We start from the raw sequence: 17,069 nt of genomic DNA on the forward strand, positions 1-17,069 counted from the left end.
CAAATCACTCCAAATTTTTTTCCCAGAAAACCCTAAATGGGATCACACAATTGAAATGACTGAACTTGACAAGCTATGAAGGGGATTTTGGGGTTTCCTCAGTAGAATTATTTCTCCTGCACCTAGTTTCTTATATATTTATGTTTTATCTTTTAAAGTCCTCTTTTTCTGCCTCATTGGGACACTGGAAGTTGCGCCAATAGAGCATAATCTTTTGTAGTTAATACCAAATTGAAAAGACTTTAAGAATGGGCATGGTAATGAATTGTCATCTGAATGACCAGGCTGGGAAAGGGTAAAGATGCTCGCCAGAAGCTGCTCCCTAAAATGGGTTTTTAGGTCACAACAATTCTCCAAAGTCCTCTATTGTTTACTTCTAAATAGAGATGTAGGCAGTCAATAAGCATTAATTAAACACCTAAGTATTTGCTTGGCACTGTGCAAAGGAATGAAGACAAGGTTGTGACCTGTGTTTTTTTAAAAGGATTGCCTGGTGAAATTCTGAGATCCTTGTGTTATCAAAGTATTTTATTTGAATCAGTAATTCTTAATTTTTTTTTTTTTTTTTTTTTACTTTTGTAGACTCCTATGATAGTCTTATGAAGCCCATGTAGTCCTTTTTAGAATACCATTTTTAAATGCATAACATAAAATATAAAGGATTTCAAATGGAACCAGTTATATAAAAATATTATTAAAATGTTTTAAAAAACCAAGTTCATGGACTCCAGGTTGAGAACTCCTAATCTATTTATGGGCTGCTAGTTAGCAAAGTGTCTGGATTAGGAAGACTGATCCATCTGAGTTCAAATCTACCCTGGCTCTGTGTAACCGGGGGCAAGTCACTTAATCAGATTTGCCTCAATTCCCTCATCTATAAAATGAGCTGGAGAAGAAAATGGCAAACCACTCCATCTTCTTTGCCAAGAAACCCCCAAAAGGGTCACAAAGACTCAGACACAGCTGAAACAACTAAACAACAATAAAAAGCTATTTCTAAAGTTGCATTAATCCAAAAATCCTTTCTATGGCCCTATTTCTGGTAATTTTTCATCTAACTACTTACCTTATCCTCAAAACACCTTAGCTTTTTTTTTTTTTTTAAATGACCTATCTTAGTTTACTATTTCAGGGGAAAAGGACAGGTTAAGTCATGTTTGTCAGTCACATTTTCTCCTTTTGACCTTTGATTTTTAAATACAAATTCTAGGGATGAAGGAGAGAGAGAGAGAGAGAGAGAGTGAGTGTGTAGGCAGAGAACTAGGTTGGGATGAGGAAAAATTAATGGTAACTAAATGTCATATGTTGAAGCTGTTAAAAATAACTGACACCTCTTCTCTAACTTAGTATGACATGTTTGATTTCCCTGCAACATGATCCATCCAAAGGTATAAAAAGTATGTATGTGTTTTCAAAGACAGCTCACTTTAAGGTTTCCAGATCACTACCTGAAGTGCCTTCTTTTAATTTGAAGGCCATTTATTGATTGCCTGGGCATATAAAATTGAACTCTAAAACCTTATGGGACATAAAGTGCAAGTATTACCCCTTTTTACAGATGAGGAAACTAAGGGTCATTTATTTGCTGAAGGTCATGCAGAGTGTGAGTAGGAGAGGTCCATCTTCCATATTTTGATCCTACCATGATTCAGCCTAAGTCTCAGGTGTGGAGTCACAAATTCCCCGGGTCAACATTTAAAACCGACTCCTGTCTGGATCTGGCCTCAATTTCCAGGCTTGTTATCCACTTTACTCTCCTTCTCACATTGTAAACTTCAGGTCTACTGCCTCTCCCACCCCCGGGACTTTAGCACAAGCTGGAACTCTCCCTCTTCATTTTCTCCCTTACGATTCCTAGCTTCCTTCAAAGCTTAGTACTTAAAGTATTAATACTTTGATCACTGCTTAATCTAATAAACCAACTTATTAATAGATTATAATTTGGTGATAAATTAAAATTTAATTTGTTAATAAAAAACTAATTTAAGTGTTTTTATCAATTAACACTTGATATTAAAAGGCCTTCTCCACAAGGCTTCTCCTGATCTTCCCAGGGCTCCTCCCAAAGGCTCCCTTGCCACCTCCCTATATATTTTATGCACATATATACAAAGTAGAGCGGAGCGTTTGCGGCTGGCGTAGAAAGCATCTAATCTGCAGGACGCCTCCGCTGACGGCAGGCGGTGCTGCGGTTCTATAAGCCGCCCGAGGGCGCCTTCTCAACGCCAACCCGCTTCTACCACCGGCAGACACTGGAAAACACGTGTCTTTGGGAAGAGCTGCCCGGCCAGCTGCAAAGGATGCTCTTCACCCGCTTCCGGCGCGAAAAAGATTTTCCCTTGCATGATCCCGATGCTCTGGGCAATAAAAACGCATGCTTAGTTTCACGCGCGCTTCCACCTTCTGGCTCCTCTAACCCTGCAGAGACCTCCCGCCAATGGTGCCAGATCAGGGCCACGCCCACGCAGCGCCTGTACCAAGTCCCGCGCACCAAACGATGAAATGAGAAGCGGCCAACCTATGCATTTGCTCGAGCGAAGCGCAAAATGCCACGCTGCGGGGCAGAGCCCCGAACCTGACACTGCACCTGCAAAAATGCACGAGCCTCGGTCTACTATCAAGTTCCCGGAGGAGAGCGCCGGGCTGGCGGGATGTTCGAATTTCATTGGCTAGTCCTCGGACGGCTCCACCTTTTTCCGTCAACTTCGGCTCTCTTATTGGTTTATGGGTTCCTGCTGGCCACACCTCCTCCCCTCACACATACACAAGAGTCACGCGCCTTGCAGTTGGAAACTTGGCGTGGTGAGGGGGCCGGGGTAAAGATCGCCCCACCCCGTTATCTTGCTATTGGCCCATGGGGCAGCCGGTGGCCACGCCTTCATTCCAGCCCCCTAGCTGAGAGGGCGGGTGCTCGCTCCTGACTGGTTGGCCTACCTGTTCTTCAAGTGGGTGCCTGACCGCTCCCGCCTCCTCCTCCTCCCCACTCAGTCTAGAGGTCCAGTATTTGGCCCCGGCAGTGTCAGTGTCAGCAAGGGAAGGGGGCAGTGAAGCGCCGGGGGAGGACTCCCAGTGGCAGCCCAGCTGAGGTGCCGGTGCCTGCGCCTCGGGCAGCCAGAGAGAAGGATGAAGCCGCAGCCGGAGCAGCCCCCTTATGATTGGCTGTGGCGGTTGTAAGCCCGGAGTAAAGATGGCGGGCGGGCCGGTGGCCGCCGCACTGCCCACTTGGAAGATGGCGGCGCGCCGCAGCCCCAGTGCCCACGGCCGGGAGGTCCTGCGGGTGGTGGCGGGGCTGCTGCTGGTGCTGAGCTGCTGCTGCAGCGGGGGCAGCTGCGCGGGGGCCGGCGAGGCGGAGGAGACGGTGATCATCGGGCTGAGGCTGGAAGACACGAACGACGTGTCGTTTATGGAAGGGGGGGCGCTGCGGGTGAGCGAGCGGACCCGGGTCAAGTTGCGGGTCTACGGGCAGAACATCAACAACGAGACCTGGTCTCGCATCGCTTTCACTGAGCACGAGCGGCGGCGGCAGGGCCATGGGGAGAGGGGAGCCGGGGGCCCCCTGCAGCCGGAGCCGGAGAGCGGCCCCCAGCGCTGCGGCATCCGCACCTCGGACATCATCATCCTGCCCCACATCGTCCTCAACCGCCGCACGTCGGGCATCATCGAGATCGAAATCAAGCCTCTGCGCAAGACGGAGAAGAGCAAATCCTACTACCTGTGCACGTCGCTCTCCACGCCGCCCGTGGCGGCCGGCGGCCCCGGGTCAGCGGGCAGCGCCGTAGGGGGCAAAAGCGGCCGCGGCGTGGCCGGACTCCCTCCGCCCCCGTGGGCAGAGACCACCTGGATCTACCACGATGGCGAGGACACGAAGATGATCGTGGGGGAGGAGAAGAAGTTCTTGTTACCTTTCTGGCTGCAGGTGATCTTCATCTCGCTCTTGCTCTGCCTCTCGGGGATGTTCAGCGGCCTCAACCTGGGACTGATGGCGCTGGACCCCATGGAGCTGCGCATCGTGCAGAACTGCGGCACAGAGAAGGAGAAGAATTACGCCAAGCGCATCGAGCCGGTGCGCAGGCAAGGCAACTACCTGCTGTGCTCCCTGCTGCTGGGCAACGTGCTGGTCAACACTACCCTTACCATCCTGCTGGACGACATCGCGGGCTCCGGCCTGGTGGCCGTGGTGGTTTCCACCATTGGCATAGTCATCTTTGGGGAGATAGTGCCTCAGGCCATCTGTTCCCGGCACGGCCTGGCAGTGGGCGCCAACACCATCTTCCTCACCAAGTTTTTCATGATGATGACCTTTCCTGCCTCCTACCCGGTCAGCAAGTTGCTGGACTGCGTCCTGGGCCAGGAGATCGGCACGGTCTACAACCGCGAGAAACTGCTGGAGATGCTTCGCGTCACCGACCCCTACAACGACCTCGTCAAGGAGGAGCTCAACATCATCCAAGGGGCGCTGGAGCTCCGCACCAAAACGGTGGAGGACGTGATGACTCCGCTGCGAGACTGCTTCATGATCACTGGAGAGGCGATCCTGGATTTCAACACGATGTCGGAGATCATGGAGAGCGGCTACACTCGCATCCCGGTCTTCGAAGGGGAGCGCTCCAACATCGTGGACCTTCTCTTTGTCAAGGACTTGGCGTTCGTGGATCCCGATGACTCCACTCCCTTGAAAACCATCACGAAGTTTTACAATCACCCTTTGCATTTTGTTTTCAATGACACTAAGCTGGACGCCATGCTGGAAGAGTTTAAGAAAGGTGGGCGAATTTGGTATCTCTTCTTGGTTTGCTTCTTCCCTGCTCCTCCCCTCCTTTCCCTTAGTTTCTCCTCCCCTATTCCCCTAAGGTGATCAGTTGACTGGAACTCTCCCTCCCTATCTTCTGCCTTTTTGCATAGCCGGGAGGATGGAGGGAGGGGTTTGTACATGTGAAAGGACTGGCCCCGTCTTCCGAGCTTGTGCTTTAAAATGGACGGGGCTTAAACCCGCTGTTTCGCCCCTCGGGGCAGTCTCGAAGGAACAAATGCCGGGAGTTTGGTGTTCATAGGTGCTTCTGCTGCCCTGATTTGGTTTTGAATGGGGAAGCAAGATTGGGGCGATTTAAGCGTGCTGAAGATGTTGACTTGTAGTTGCAGATTCCCTTGCCTAATATTTTAAAAATAGCTCTGAGGGACTTAGCTCAACCATTCCCCAAACCCTCATCTTTCCAGTGTTTGGAAAATGCCATTTCTTGTGCTCCATTTCATGATTGCATTAAGCCCCTAAGGCAAAACAGGCTGGCTACACGGTACTTGGTTTTCCCTTTTCTAGTCTACCCGTGGGGGAAGGGAGAGAGGGAGGTGATCCGAGTACCACTGAAAAATTGAGCCGCCTAGATGTGACCTGCTTCAGCGAGAGAAGAGCTTTTTAGAACCAGGTTAGTTATTAGCATGTAATTTGGGAAGACCAAAGTTAACCTTTCACCAAGGTTATATCTTTGCTTAACTTTCTTGTCAATTTGTTTTTACATTTACAAGAAACAACCAATAGAATTTCCAAAGCCAAATATGGGTCCTGCACAAAGTTTGACCTTTAACCTGCTGCATCCCTTTATTAATAGTTGTTTGTTTAGGTCTTAGTAATTCTGACCTAATAAGTTTTCTTTTTAACCTTGACTACCTGGTACATTCAGGTGAAGTATGTTAGCAATTGCTGGGATCCAAGGTTGTTTGTAGGAAAGAGTAGACTATATAGACTGATTTCCTCATAGTATTTGTCTTGTGTCTTTTTATCATGCAAGGATTTGTAGCCAGAATCTTTTCTTTTAAAGGTAGGAGTATATACTGGGTTTAAAATAAATGTAAAAAAAAAAGCCATTTAATTTATCTTCTAGTAGAGTGCTTTGAAAACAAACATGCTCGGTTGATGAAAATAATCTAAGGACATCTAAGGACCTTTTAATAACTGGGTTTTAGCAACTTTTTTTTAATTCTGGGAGATGTCTTTTTGATTTCTGACAGCCTTCTAACGGAAAAAGTCTACACTAACAAGTGACTTCTTAGTTGTGAGAATAAGAAATATTGATCCATCTGTATATTCCTTAATTCCATTTTCCAGGATGAATTAGTAATAACAAAAAATTGAATATTTGAGTAATTAATAATCACAATCATTTAAGATTTGTGTTTTCCCCTACAAAAATCCTATGGGATAACTAGTGAATTTTTGCAGAAATCAGGCTTCTGTGGATTAGCCTTATTATAGCCTTATACTTTATCTCTAAACCCATCTTACCTATTTCTGTATGTGGTACCACCAATCTCCCTTTCTCCCCTGTTTGTGACCTTGGTGTCACCTTTAACTCTTCCCTCTCCCTCACCTCACACTCATTTAATTACTAATTCCCATTGATTCTACCTATGCAAAATCTCATGTTCCTCCATCACACTATTCCCATTGACAATAGTCTGGAACAGGCCTTCTTTAGCACCTATTTGGTATATTGCCTCTTCCCAGGTTTTTTCATCTCCGATCCATTTTTATTTTAATTTTTTGATAATTGTGCAAGAAGACTCTTTCTTGTATTTAGTCATGTCTCTCTCTACTCTACTCATAAATCTTTGGGGTTACTAACTAATACCCACTCAGTACAATTCAAATTCCTTTGTCATTCCCTGGTTTCACCCTTCTTTCATTTCAGTCAAACAAAACAAATCTGTGTTCCCCCCCACCCCCCAATTAACCACCCTGAATTCTCCGTGCCAGGAATGCCTTTCTTTCCCCCCTTTTCCTTAGTTGAATTCTTGCCATCCTTCAAACTCAGCTCAAATGGCATTTCCTCTGCAGTTTTCCTTGAGCCTCTCCGATACCTTTCAGACTTCACTTAGCACATTGTTTTGCAACTCTTTAACACACCATGCAACGTAGTATATTATAATCTATTTTTGTTGTCTTAGCTTTCTCTTAGACAGCAAGTTCCACATGGGCAGTGACTAAGTCTTAACCAAACTACATTCTATCATAGTTTTAACACACTACAGCATCTGCTGGACAAATATTTGTTCACTGAATGAATGAATGTCCACATGAATATAGCATAAAGAAATCTAGTTTGGTAGTTTACATTGGGCTAATAAAAAAAGATGGATTGATCAACAAATTCTCAGACAGTTTACTTGTCCATAATCACCTTAATGGGTAGTCAGTCATGTCAACAAATCAATCCTTAATATGTTTGAGGCTTTGTACTAAGTGCTGTGGATATAGAGGCAAAACCAGGCCCTGGCCTCAAAGAGCTCAAGTTCTAATGGGGGAAATGAAAATGCAAATAACTAATGTACATGTGAGATATGGATAGGGTAAAGGATTCTGTTTCTTCTTTCACTACTCCTCAGTAAACTAAACTATATTTATCCTTTTTTTTTTAACCAACAATCGGCCACAATGATTTTAACACAGAAAAACTTCACGAAACTACTCCTAAATACTTTACTGTCTTTCTATTTCAAAATAATGAAAATGATTGTTGTCTTTTATAAAATTCTTTTTTCATTTTCAGTCTGGCTAATATTCACTTTGTTCTCTCTGCCTTAGATACCTTACCCCCACCTCAGCTTATAAAATCTTGATTCTTTAATCCTGTCCCCCCTCAAAATTTTTTTTGAGTGATTTTGCATAAGTTACTGCTTGATAGTCCCTTATTGTCATCTATCATTTCCCTATATTTTTGTCTTCTTTTCTTGAGAAACTTTTTTTTTTATTTCCCATCTTTATTCAAAGAAAACATTTTGAAATGTTTTAATAGCAATATAGCATATGGAATTAGTAGTATATGCATGGTGTTCAGTGATTGCCTGAAAAACCAGCATGATCGAGGGAAGGGGGGGGGGGGCAGGGAGAAAGCTGACGCAAAGTAATGGCTTAGACTTTAAAAGTATCTTGTCAATGGATTTTTGTTTATATTTTAGGATCATGAAGGCATTTGAACTTAAATCTTTTAATCAAGCTATAATGAAAAATTGAAGTATTCTTTCAAGATTGTGACTGCAAATGTTGATTTTAAGTTTTAATTCCTTTTAGGAAGATGCTTTAACTATCTATCATTAAACTATAGGTTGATTTTTCCATCTTGTCTTTTGAATTCTCTTTCCAAGGGATGAGTTTGAGCTTTTAATAGTTCATGTGTCTTCAGTTTCAAAACCTTAGGTATAAATTGCAAAGATTTTACTTGATTTCCCCCCCTTTTGATCCTTAGCAATTCTGGATGTATTGTAAGCTGGTAATAGTATCAGTCTAAGAATTTTCATTTTCTGGGATTTGAGGATGATAGTATTGGAAGTACACTGGGGAAGGCATAATTATCATTAATATTTACCAAAACCCATTTTCCACATGTAGCCGTGTTTTTATTTTCTTTCCTTTTCCTTCCCTTGAATTCCTTAATCAGGATAGCTCCACAATCCAAATCTCCTGTGAAAAGTGATTATTTTATTTGGGAGAGAGAGTGAGGGTGGGTAGGATAATGCATTACCCTTTAGTGTAAGATGAATAGCACTGAAAGAATATCTCTAGAGGTATGTGTAGAGATGTGTTTCTTTTTTATACTTAAGCATACATCAATTGGTATTCTTTTTTGTTTTTTCTTCACTGATTTTAGCATGTGTGATCCTAAATCTAAAGTGTTCCTTTTCTAGTTCTTACATGAAGGAGCAACAAAAATTTGCCTTGAAATGTTGTTATTTCTGGGTTTTAATGGCACAGAGTTTTTTCAGATCTATATTTGTCATGAGCTCTCAGTTCCTTAACTGCTACTGTTATGATGCTGGGCACATTAAATTTTGATCATCGTTTTTGTAGCCTTTATAAAAAAATCAGTTTCTAATGCACAATTCTTAATGATTCAGCCCCATGCATCTCATTTTTGTGGTAATAGATCTAAATAAAAGAATGATGTATATAAATCCTTTGGTGAGGTTATAGGAATCTCGCAAAACTCTTTGGAGGAAAGCAGTGTTTAGTGGGGGAAAGGAAAACTCAGCTAAAATGGACAAAATCATAACTTACCTGGAGGATCTCTCTGACTTACTTGCCAAAGTCCAGATAGGTAGAGACAATGAATGGAATCTGAAGAATTAGTAATCCATCATTTCTTTAGTAATTAGTAATCCATTTTAGTTTTGTAGCTGTTACATTGTAGTAGCCTAGTGCCCTCTGGGTTATAGTACTAGGGCATGCCAGGCTCTTGTATTCTTTCTTCCTGGCTTCTTCCTTCTTGCCTCTGCTGAGATCAGGTGGATAAAAATTATTTGATACAGATATCCAGATAATGATGTTCTTTGAAAAAATAGAAACAAATATGTATTGTGTACTGTCTAAGTATGTGATTATCTATTCCTACACCGCGACAAGTCTTTCCATATTATCTATCATATTGAGGTTTTAATGTTTAATAGCTCAATAAAGTGTTTTACTCAATAAAGTGTTAGCTTGAGAGCTACTTGTATGTTGATTGGATTTTAGAGTGTCTTTTTTTTTTTTTTTTAAATAGACTCCTGAAGTTATGAAACATAACTTGATCAGGTTTGTTCTGAGGATTGCATGTGTTATTATTAGAATGAATCTTCAGAACACATAGGCAACCTTCACTGGTAAGGATGAGAGAACTGGGTACATTGAATTTTGATCATCATTTTTGATCATCATTTTCTAATGAACAATTCTTTAGGACCCTGCCCCATGCATCTAGGTTTGTGATAACTGGTCTAAATAAGAAAATGATCTCTGTGAGCTGTGTAGAGAACTGCATAAGATGTAGCTATGCATAGATATATAGATAAGCACTGAAATGGGAAGGGGAATTGTGGATTTTCAGAGGTCATTTAGTCTGAATCTACCTCTCCATTGTAGAGGTTAGAAAAATGAAACCCAGAAAGGTGGATTAACATAATTGACAGATTAGGTGGATTAACATATTAACCTAACTAGTTAATAGAAGAATTAGGACTATAACCCAGGTTTCTTGGTTGTTAGTCAGTTAAAGACATTAATCAAACATACAAAAGAAAGAATAAAACTTTTTGCATATCCTTTTGCATTTAACAAAGATAGAAATAACATTTTTTAACAGCTATCCACCAGATGTTCCTTTCCAAGCCTGTCTCATTTGCACCCTCTCTTCTTCCTTTTATGTAATAGCAGTTATTGTATAAAGCCAGCTATGATTCTGCAGGGTTCCCTTTGCATCACTTCAGGAAGGTCTTTTGGAGGGCATAATATTCCATTGTAGCAATATAGCTTACTTGATTCAGTCCTTCTCCAGTTCGTTGGACATATTAGTTTCCAGTTTTTACTTTTAGAAATAAATAAAACAGCTATGAATATATTTATATATATTCATAGCGTTTTTATTTTCGTAAGAATTTTTTTCCCTTTTTATGCTTTTTTATGATAAATCTTAGATTGGAATGGCTAGGTAAGGCTTTCCACTTTGTAGTATAGCCTTATTGTGGTTATTGGAAAAGGAAAGCCAATGTTTAGGTTTATAAGCAGTTTTGATTCAACCTGTAACAATTTTTATGAACTATTTCCTATTTCCATCAGTATTGTTACCATACATAATAAACCCCAAATTACCAAGATAGGACTGGGAGTATAATTTGGGTGAGGGGCTGGTGATATGGGGACTACTTGGTGCCAAGGGTGGTTAAATATTGGACATTGTTTTCATTGTAATAGGCCTGATTTGCAAATATTAACTTTTCTGGGGGCTCCTTTCCAATTTATTTACTCTTTTGGTTGTTTCCTTGTTGAGGAAGAACACACATTATGCACAGTTTAGGGCGGTGAAGACTGAATTGGGGTTGCAGGTTAAAATTTCATTGGCTCTTTCGATTTCTGTTTGTATTGTAAAGCTGTAAAATTCTTCTTGGAACTCTGGGCAAACTAGTTGGATTTTACATTGTCACTGATGGGTACATTTGCTTTTTGTGTTGCAGTTTATTTCTTCAAACATCTCTTTTTTCATATTTATAACAAGAGGCTGTCTCTTGTGAGGTAGAATTCCTCTTGGACTTTAGAAGGTTGGAACTTGGTCAGATTAAAAGGTCTGAACAGAGGTCAAATCGGGAAAGAAATTACTGTATTGGCCAACTTGGTGATTAACTTAGTATGATCTAGACTAGGCAGAGACATGTTTTATTCTGTTTCCTTCAATACTTTTATGAATTAAATACAATTTGGCTCCTGTTTATCTTACAATACTGTCATCAGGATGACTGAAAGACTTTCCAGGCTAATCCCAATTATTTAGTAAATTTAATCTCAATTTAAAATATCATTTACAAGAAATAACACAATAGACTCTAATTAGCCAGTGGAATGTTTCATCACATAGAACAATCCTTGGACAGCCTACACATTTTTGGGCAAGCAGCTATACTGACTAGGCAGTTAAGAGAGCCATATTGCTTTGTCTATAAGTGGTTCTTTTCCTTAGCTTTCATATTCCAGTAAGATTTGTTAAACTGTAGGTATAGAGATACCATTTATTAATCTTAATATCTGAGAGTGTATTATCAATTTTAGATATTCAAAGGAACAATTTTGGTTGATTTTAGTTTTGTGTCTTTCATCACTTTTTTAAAAATACAAGAGAGATTTAAGAGAGAAGAAAGAGCAGCATTCTTTCTTTGCACATTAGATATACATCATAAAGCTGACAGAGTCTTTGTTTTTCCTTTTGGTTTCAAATTAATCCAGTGCACATTCAAGCTTCAATAAGTCACATTTCTTAGGGCCAAGTATAAACACTGGAGTGATCTGTCTTCCCCAGTTTTATTGCTGGATATAGATGCCTTCCTTTTTGATGTTCTTTCTCTCCCTGCTCACTACTACCACTCTTTTCAAGGTCCAGGAATATCAATCTGGTGTCTTCCCTGGTCCTAGTGGTTTTTGATGTCTTTTTGAAGACTTGTTAAAAAGACCAGTGTGGGCCATTTGTGCTTATAATTTTTGTAGAACTTGAAATCCTAGAATTCAAACCACGGTTATTCTCTAAGTGACTGAATGTTCGGTTTGTTGCTTCATAAAATGTTATAGGCCCCAAGTTCTTGCCCAGCCTATTTTTAGAAGAAGAAAGAGAATGTCCTGGAGAAGATATATGCTCAATTTCAGGATAAAGTGGAATGTCTGTTCCTTTTCTTTTTTAAATTAAGAAAAAAAGGTATTATCCTATTTTGATCATTTCCCCCCATTTATTCATCATCTACTTTGTGCAGTACTTTTGCTGGGTGCTGAGAGCTTCCTTAGAAGCCTAAGACATTGATTCTGGCCATGCTTAAAAGCTTCTGGGGCTTTTTTTTGGCTTGTTGCCCTTTTTTTTTTTTTTTTTTTTTTTTTTTTTTAAATTAAAGGTGAAGTGATGTGAGACAACAATAGTATGTAAAAGAGGCTGTGAGTCTATTGCCATGGGGGAAGCCCTCTAATTTTTGCCCTGGATACCTCAGGAATTATATTAAAAGAGAGTACAAAATTTCTTTGTAAATAAAACGATAGTCTATGTGTCCATTTCCATTATCAAGGCCTAGAGATTGGCACATTTCATCTTGAAGCAATTGTATTTTATTTATCGTTAAGAATTCTTGGACTATAAATTGTTCTTCTATTTCTTCTCCCCCCTTCATTTTGTTAAGACGTTGGGGTTATTTTGAAAGATAAGAGGTTACCTCTTTAACATGTATAGGACTGCTTGCCATCTGGGGGCCTTAGGGGCTGGAGGGAAGGAAGGAGGGAGGGGAAAAATCGGAACAGAAGTGAGTGCAGGGGATAATGTTGTAAAAAATTATCCTGGCATGGGTCCTGGCAATAAAAAGTTATTAAAAAAAAAACAAAACATTTATGAACACACACACAAAAAAAGAAAGATAAGAGGTTACATGGATTTCAAGAGTATTCACAATTGATAAAATGTACCTTAACTGTTTTCTGATATACTTTCTTTTTAAAGTTTTTCCACTTAATAGTATTTTTTTCCAATTATATTCACTTTTATAAGATTTTGAGTTCCAAATCTCTGCCCTTCCCTCTCTCCACTACCCCTCTCCAAGATAAGCAAATAGTCTGATATAGGTTATACATGTACAATCATGTTAGTTTTTTCCCATTAGTTATGTTGGGAAAGAAAAATCAGAACAAAAGGGAAAAGCTACAAGAATGAAAAAACAAAAACAAAAAAATGAAAATAGGGACCTTCGATTTGTATTCAGACTCCATATTTCTTTCTCTGAATATGGATGCATTTTCCATCATGAGTCTTTTGGAATTGGTTTGGATTATTGTATGGTTGAGAAGAGCTAAGTCTCTCATAGTTGATGGTGTTACTGTTATTATGTACAGTGTTCTCCTGGTTCTCCTCAGCTTCAGTTCATAAAAGTCTTTTCAGTTTTTTCTGAAATCTGCTTGCTCATTATTTCTTATAGTACAATAGTATTACATTATATTTATATACCACAATTTATTCAGTCATTCCCCAATTGATGGGCATCCCCTCAATTTCTAATTCTTTATCACCACAAAAAGAGCTGCTATAAATATGGGTGTACATGTGGGCTTTTTCTTCCTTTTTATGATCTCTTTGTGATAGGTATTACTGAATCAAAGAGCATGCACAGTTTTTATAGCACTTTGGGCATAGTTCTAAATTGTTCTCCAGAATGGATGGATCAATTCACAACAAAACTTTCAGATGATGGATAAAGTTGCATCCTTCCAAATTATGGAGGGACAAGGATATTAGTCAACATGAAAACTGTAAAATTCTGACCATTTGTGGCATTGGCAGTTTGAAAGTAATTTGATTGTTTGCTAGCTAGTTACTCTCTGAAGCATTTTTGCTCCAACTTAAGAGTTATAGGTAAGGAAATTAGCATAGAAGAGATGGCCTTACAGAAATATTTGGCTTATTAATACTTGTTTCAGGCATATGTTGTCCATGGCTTTCTTTGTGTCATTTAGGAGTTATTTAAAGAAATACTGTCTTAATTCATATTATAAATGTGTCACTTTCAGAAAAGTTCCCTGGAGAATCAAGGTCCCAGTAAGAGGAATGGGCTGAATGAAGATGAAGGCTTTTGCATTAGGAGTTTGTGGAGGAAAGATGAAGTTTATTGCTGTCGTCTTATTGTTCTGTTAGTGAACAAAGACTCAGTTTTATTTATCTGTTCCTTTTCAGTTGTTGACTCATTCATGTGTTTTTCAGGCTGATTATTCCTATTTATCCTAGCATGGTAGTTTTTCAGTTCATCTAGCATAAGTCTGGGGATGTATGAATAAACTGGATATATTTGAAAATTTTGTAGTCCTGAAAGTGCGGTTGATTACTGTTCCTAAATTTAAAAAAAAATGAACTTGGAAGTCATCAATGAACAACAAAGTTCCGATATTCAGGACAAAAAACGGCTTGTATATGAAACTAAGAACATCTATTATATGCAACTTTGTTTTTAAAAAATGTGTGTGTATTTTTTTTTTCTTTTTTTGCTAAGGCAATTGGCGTTAAGTGATTTCCCAGGATCACACAGCTAGGGAGTATTAAATGTATGAGGCCAGATTTGAAGACTCAAGTCTTCCTGTCTTCAGGACTGGTGCTCTATCCACTACATCAACTAGTTGCCCCAATGTGTATATTTTTAAAAAAACAGGGTAGCATTGGCACTGCCCTGTTTGTGAGTTGGTTACTATTAAAAGGAGCTACTTAACTTTGACCAAGAATTGTTGTTTAATTGTTAATTTGGGTGTTGTTTATGCAAATATAGAATTAGCATGAATACTTTTCTTCAGCTGGGCAGAAACAACTATAGAAGAAGGTGGGATTTGAGAGCCCAGCCCAGCAGGTTTTATATTATTGGGGCAGACGTGTCTGCAGGGAAATTTTTTTTCTATTTCCCTAGGAAATGAAGAGCACTTCCAAGAGGATTTCCAAGGTCATTGTTTTGTTTGGGGTTCTACAATCATGTTCCTGTCCCTGATGCCATCTGAAGAATGATGGGTTTAAATTAGATGACCTTTCTAGCTCTAAATATGTGACCCTGTGTTTCTACTGTGTAATTATTTTCTGTATCCTATTACATCACACATTTTAGTACTGGCTTATTGGGTGTAATAATCGCTGACATATGGTTCTAAAGGACTTTATGTGTATAATTTCATTTGATTACTGTAACAATCCTATAATGTAAGTAGTATAGGAATTACTTTCCTAACTTTGCAAATAAAGAAACTGAGGCTTCAGTAAAATAAATAATGTCGTTGGAATTCAGATAGGGACCACCTGATTTTTGTTTTCATCTAACTCTTCATTTGTGCTTTTGTGCTCTTGTTGTTACCTCCATTGTCAGCTTGTTATGGGCAGGGTTCATTCATGTCCCTTCCATTCTGAAGTGTGAAGCTTGGAACACCATTTTCTGCCTGAGGAATTCCTGGTCATTCTTTAAGGCCTTACTGAAGTCCCATTTTCTTTATGCATTTTTGTCTTGATGGTTCTACATATAGTAGATTGACTGCAGTAATCTCTCCTTCCCCTTTCCTCTTTAAAAAATGTTTTTAAATGTACTTAGAATGACAAGATTTTAGGGTCAGAAGGAATCTTAGAGACTATCTTCATTTTACATGAGAAACAGGAACAGAGACTTCTCTGAGATCACAAAATTAATGGCATTTCAGTTCTACTGACTCCTAATAGTCTTTCGATTATACTATGTTTTATCTCATTCTCTGTATTACCAATACGTTAGCCTATTTTTTTATGTTACCTTTCTATGTAAACTTATTTCTTCCAATTGGATTGCAAATCCCTTAAAAATGAAGCCTGTCTTATACTTCTTTGTAGCTCTTATGGATTCATTCACCAAATATTTATTGAATACTTCTTAGATATAGTAGAATCAGAACAAGCCATTGTTATTACCTGGGCATAGTTTATCGTTCGTTATGTCCTTCTCACTCTGAAAACTAGACTGTCTATTACTCTTTGAGTAACTACAGGTTTTGAGCCTGCACTATCACAGGTGGAACCTGATGTATCACAAAATAAATACTTAAGTGCCACGGAAAGTGAATTCAAGTGTTTTTCCTCTCAGGCAGCCTCCCTGCCTTGCCTTTACCTGTAGTTCTGGCTCTGATTTGCAGAGCTTTGTGTTTGGTATCTTGGAGGATACAAAGATGTGTAAAGTCAAAGCATCCAAATAAAGTGGAAAGACATAGACACCACTGGAAAATAAGGTGCATATTTGATCTCCTCTGACACATACTTTAATTGACTCTATAATGATTTTATAACTTTCTGGGTTAAAAAAACTATAAAGGATTTAGTTTTATAATAAATTACCATATTTTTATAGTGACCCAAAGCCATCAATAAATTTGAGCAGGTGAATGTCACTGGGGAAAATATTAATAAAATTTAAAAAGTAAGGTAACATATATATATAAAATGCTTTTCAAAACTGAATGTGCTATGCAAATGTGAGCTGTTATTATCATCATCTTTATAATTATGAATCTTGCCAGGTTCAGTAAATGTCATTTTGATAAACAAATATCATCTAACAAGGCCATAATCCATTAGCTTAATAAACTAGTGATCTAGGAATAGATCTCTACACACAGGTATAACCTACAAGTCTGTGGGATAGTTGTTTGATTAAGCTGAGGTAGGGCTGAACCTTCATTGCTAAACAAACACTGACCATTTAAGTCCTCACTTAGCTTTATGTGCTGGGATTTCCTGCTGTTCCAGCGTACTGTACAGATGTTATCAGGCAGAAAGAATCTGGAAAGAAGCCAGTAATTTCATATGGTGGGAAAAGTATTGGGTATATGTTTTTTTAAAGGTAAAGAAATGAAGTTGGATTTAAAGATAAAGTTGGTGGAAATATTAGCTATATTAGCCTATAGATTTAGGAATTGCTATCTCTGCTGTGTGGGAATATGTTAATTGTATTATTAAGGCAGTGTTCACAGTGGTTTGGGCATTTACATACTGCAACTTGATTTTTGAGCATAAACTTGTTATATCATTAGTACGGGATCT

The 17,069-nt window shown here is 39.4% G+C and overlaps 1 protein-coding gene across 3 annotated transcripts in view; it reads left to right on the forward strand.

Moving 5' to 3' along the window:
- Positions 1-2,142: 2,142 nt before the first annotated feature.
- The window catches only part of CNNM2 (cyclin and CBS domain divalent metal cation transport mediator 2), a 151,368-nt gene continuing 136,441 nt past the window's right edge, over positions 2,143-17,069 (forward strand). For all 3 annotated transcript variants that reach the window (XM_031955769.1, XM_031955770.1, XM_031955771.1), the window contains exon 1: positions 2,143-4,763. In XM_031955769.1, coding sequence (XP_031811629.1) covers positions 3,152-4,763 — 1,612 coding nt within the window. In that variant the 5' untranslated portion in view covers positions 2,143-3,151. The remainder of the gene's footprint in view (positions 4,764-17,069) is intronic.

Source organism: Sarcophilus harrisii, chromosome 2, assembly GCF_902635505.1.
Source record: "Sarcophilus harrisii chromosome 2, mSarHar1.11, whole genome shotgun sequence".
NCBI lineage: Eukaryota > Metazoa > Chordata > Mammalia > Dasyuromorphia > Dasyuridae > Sarcophilus > Sarcophilus harrisii.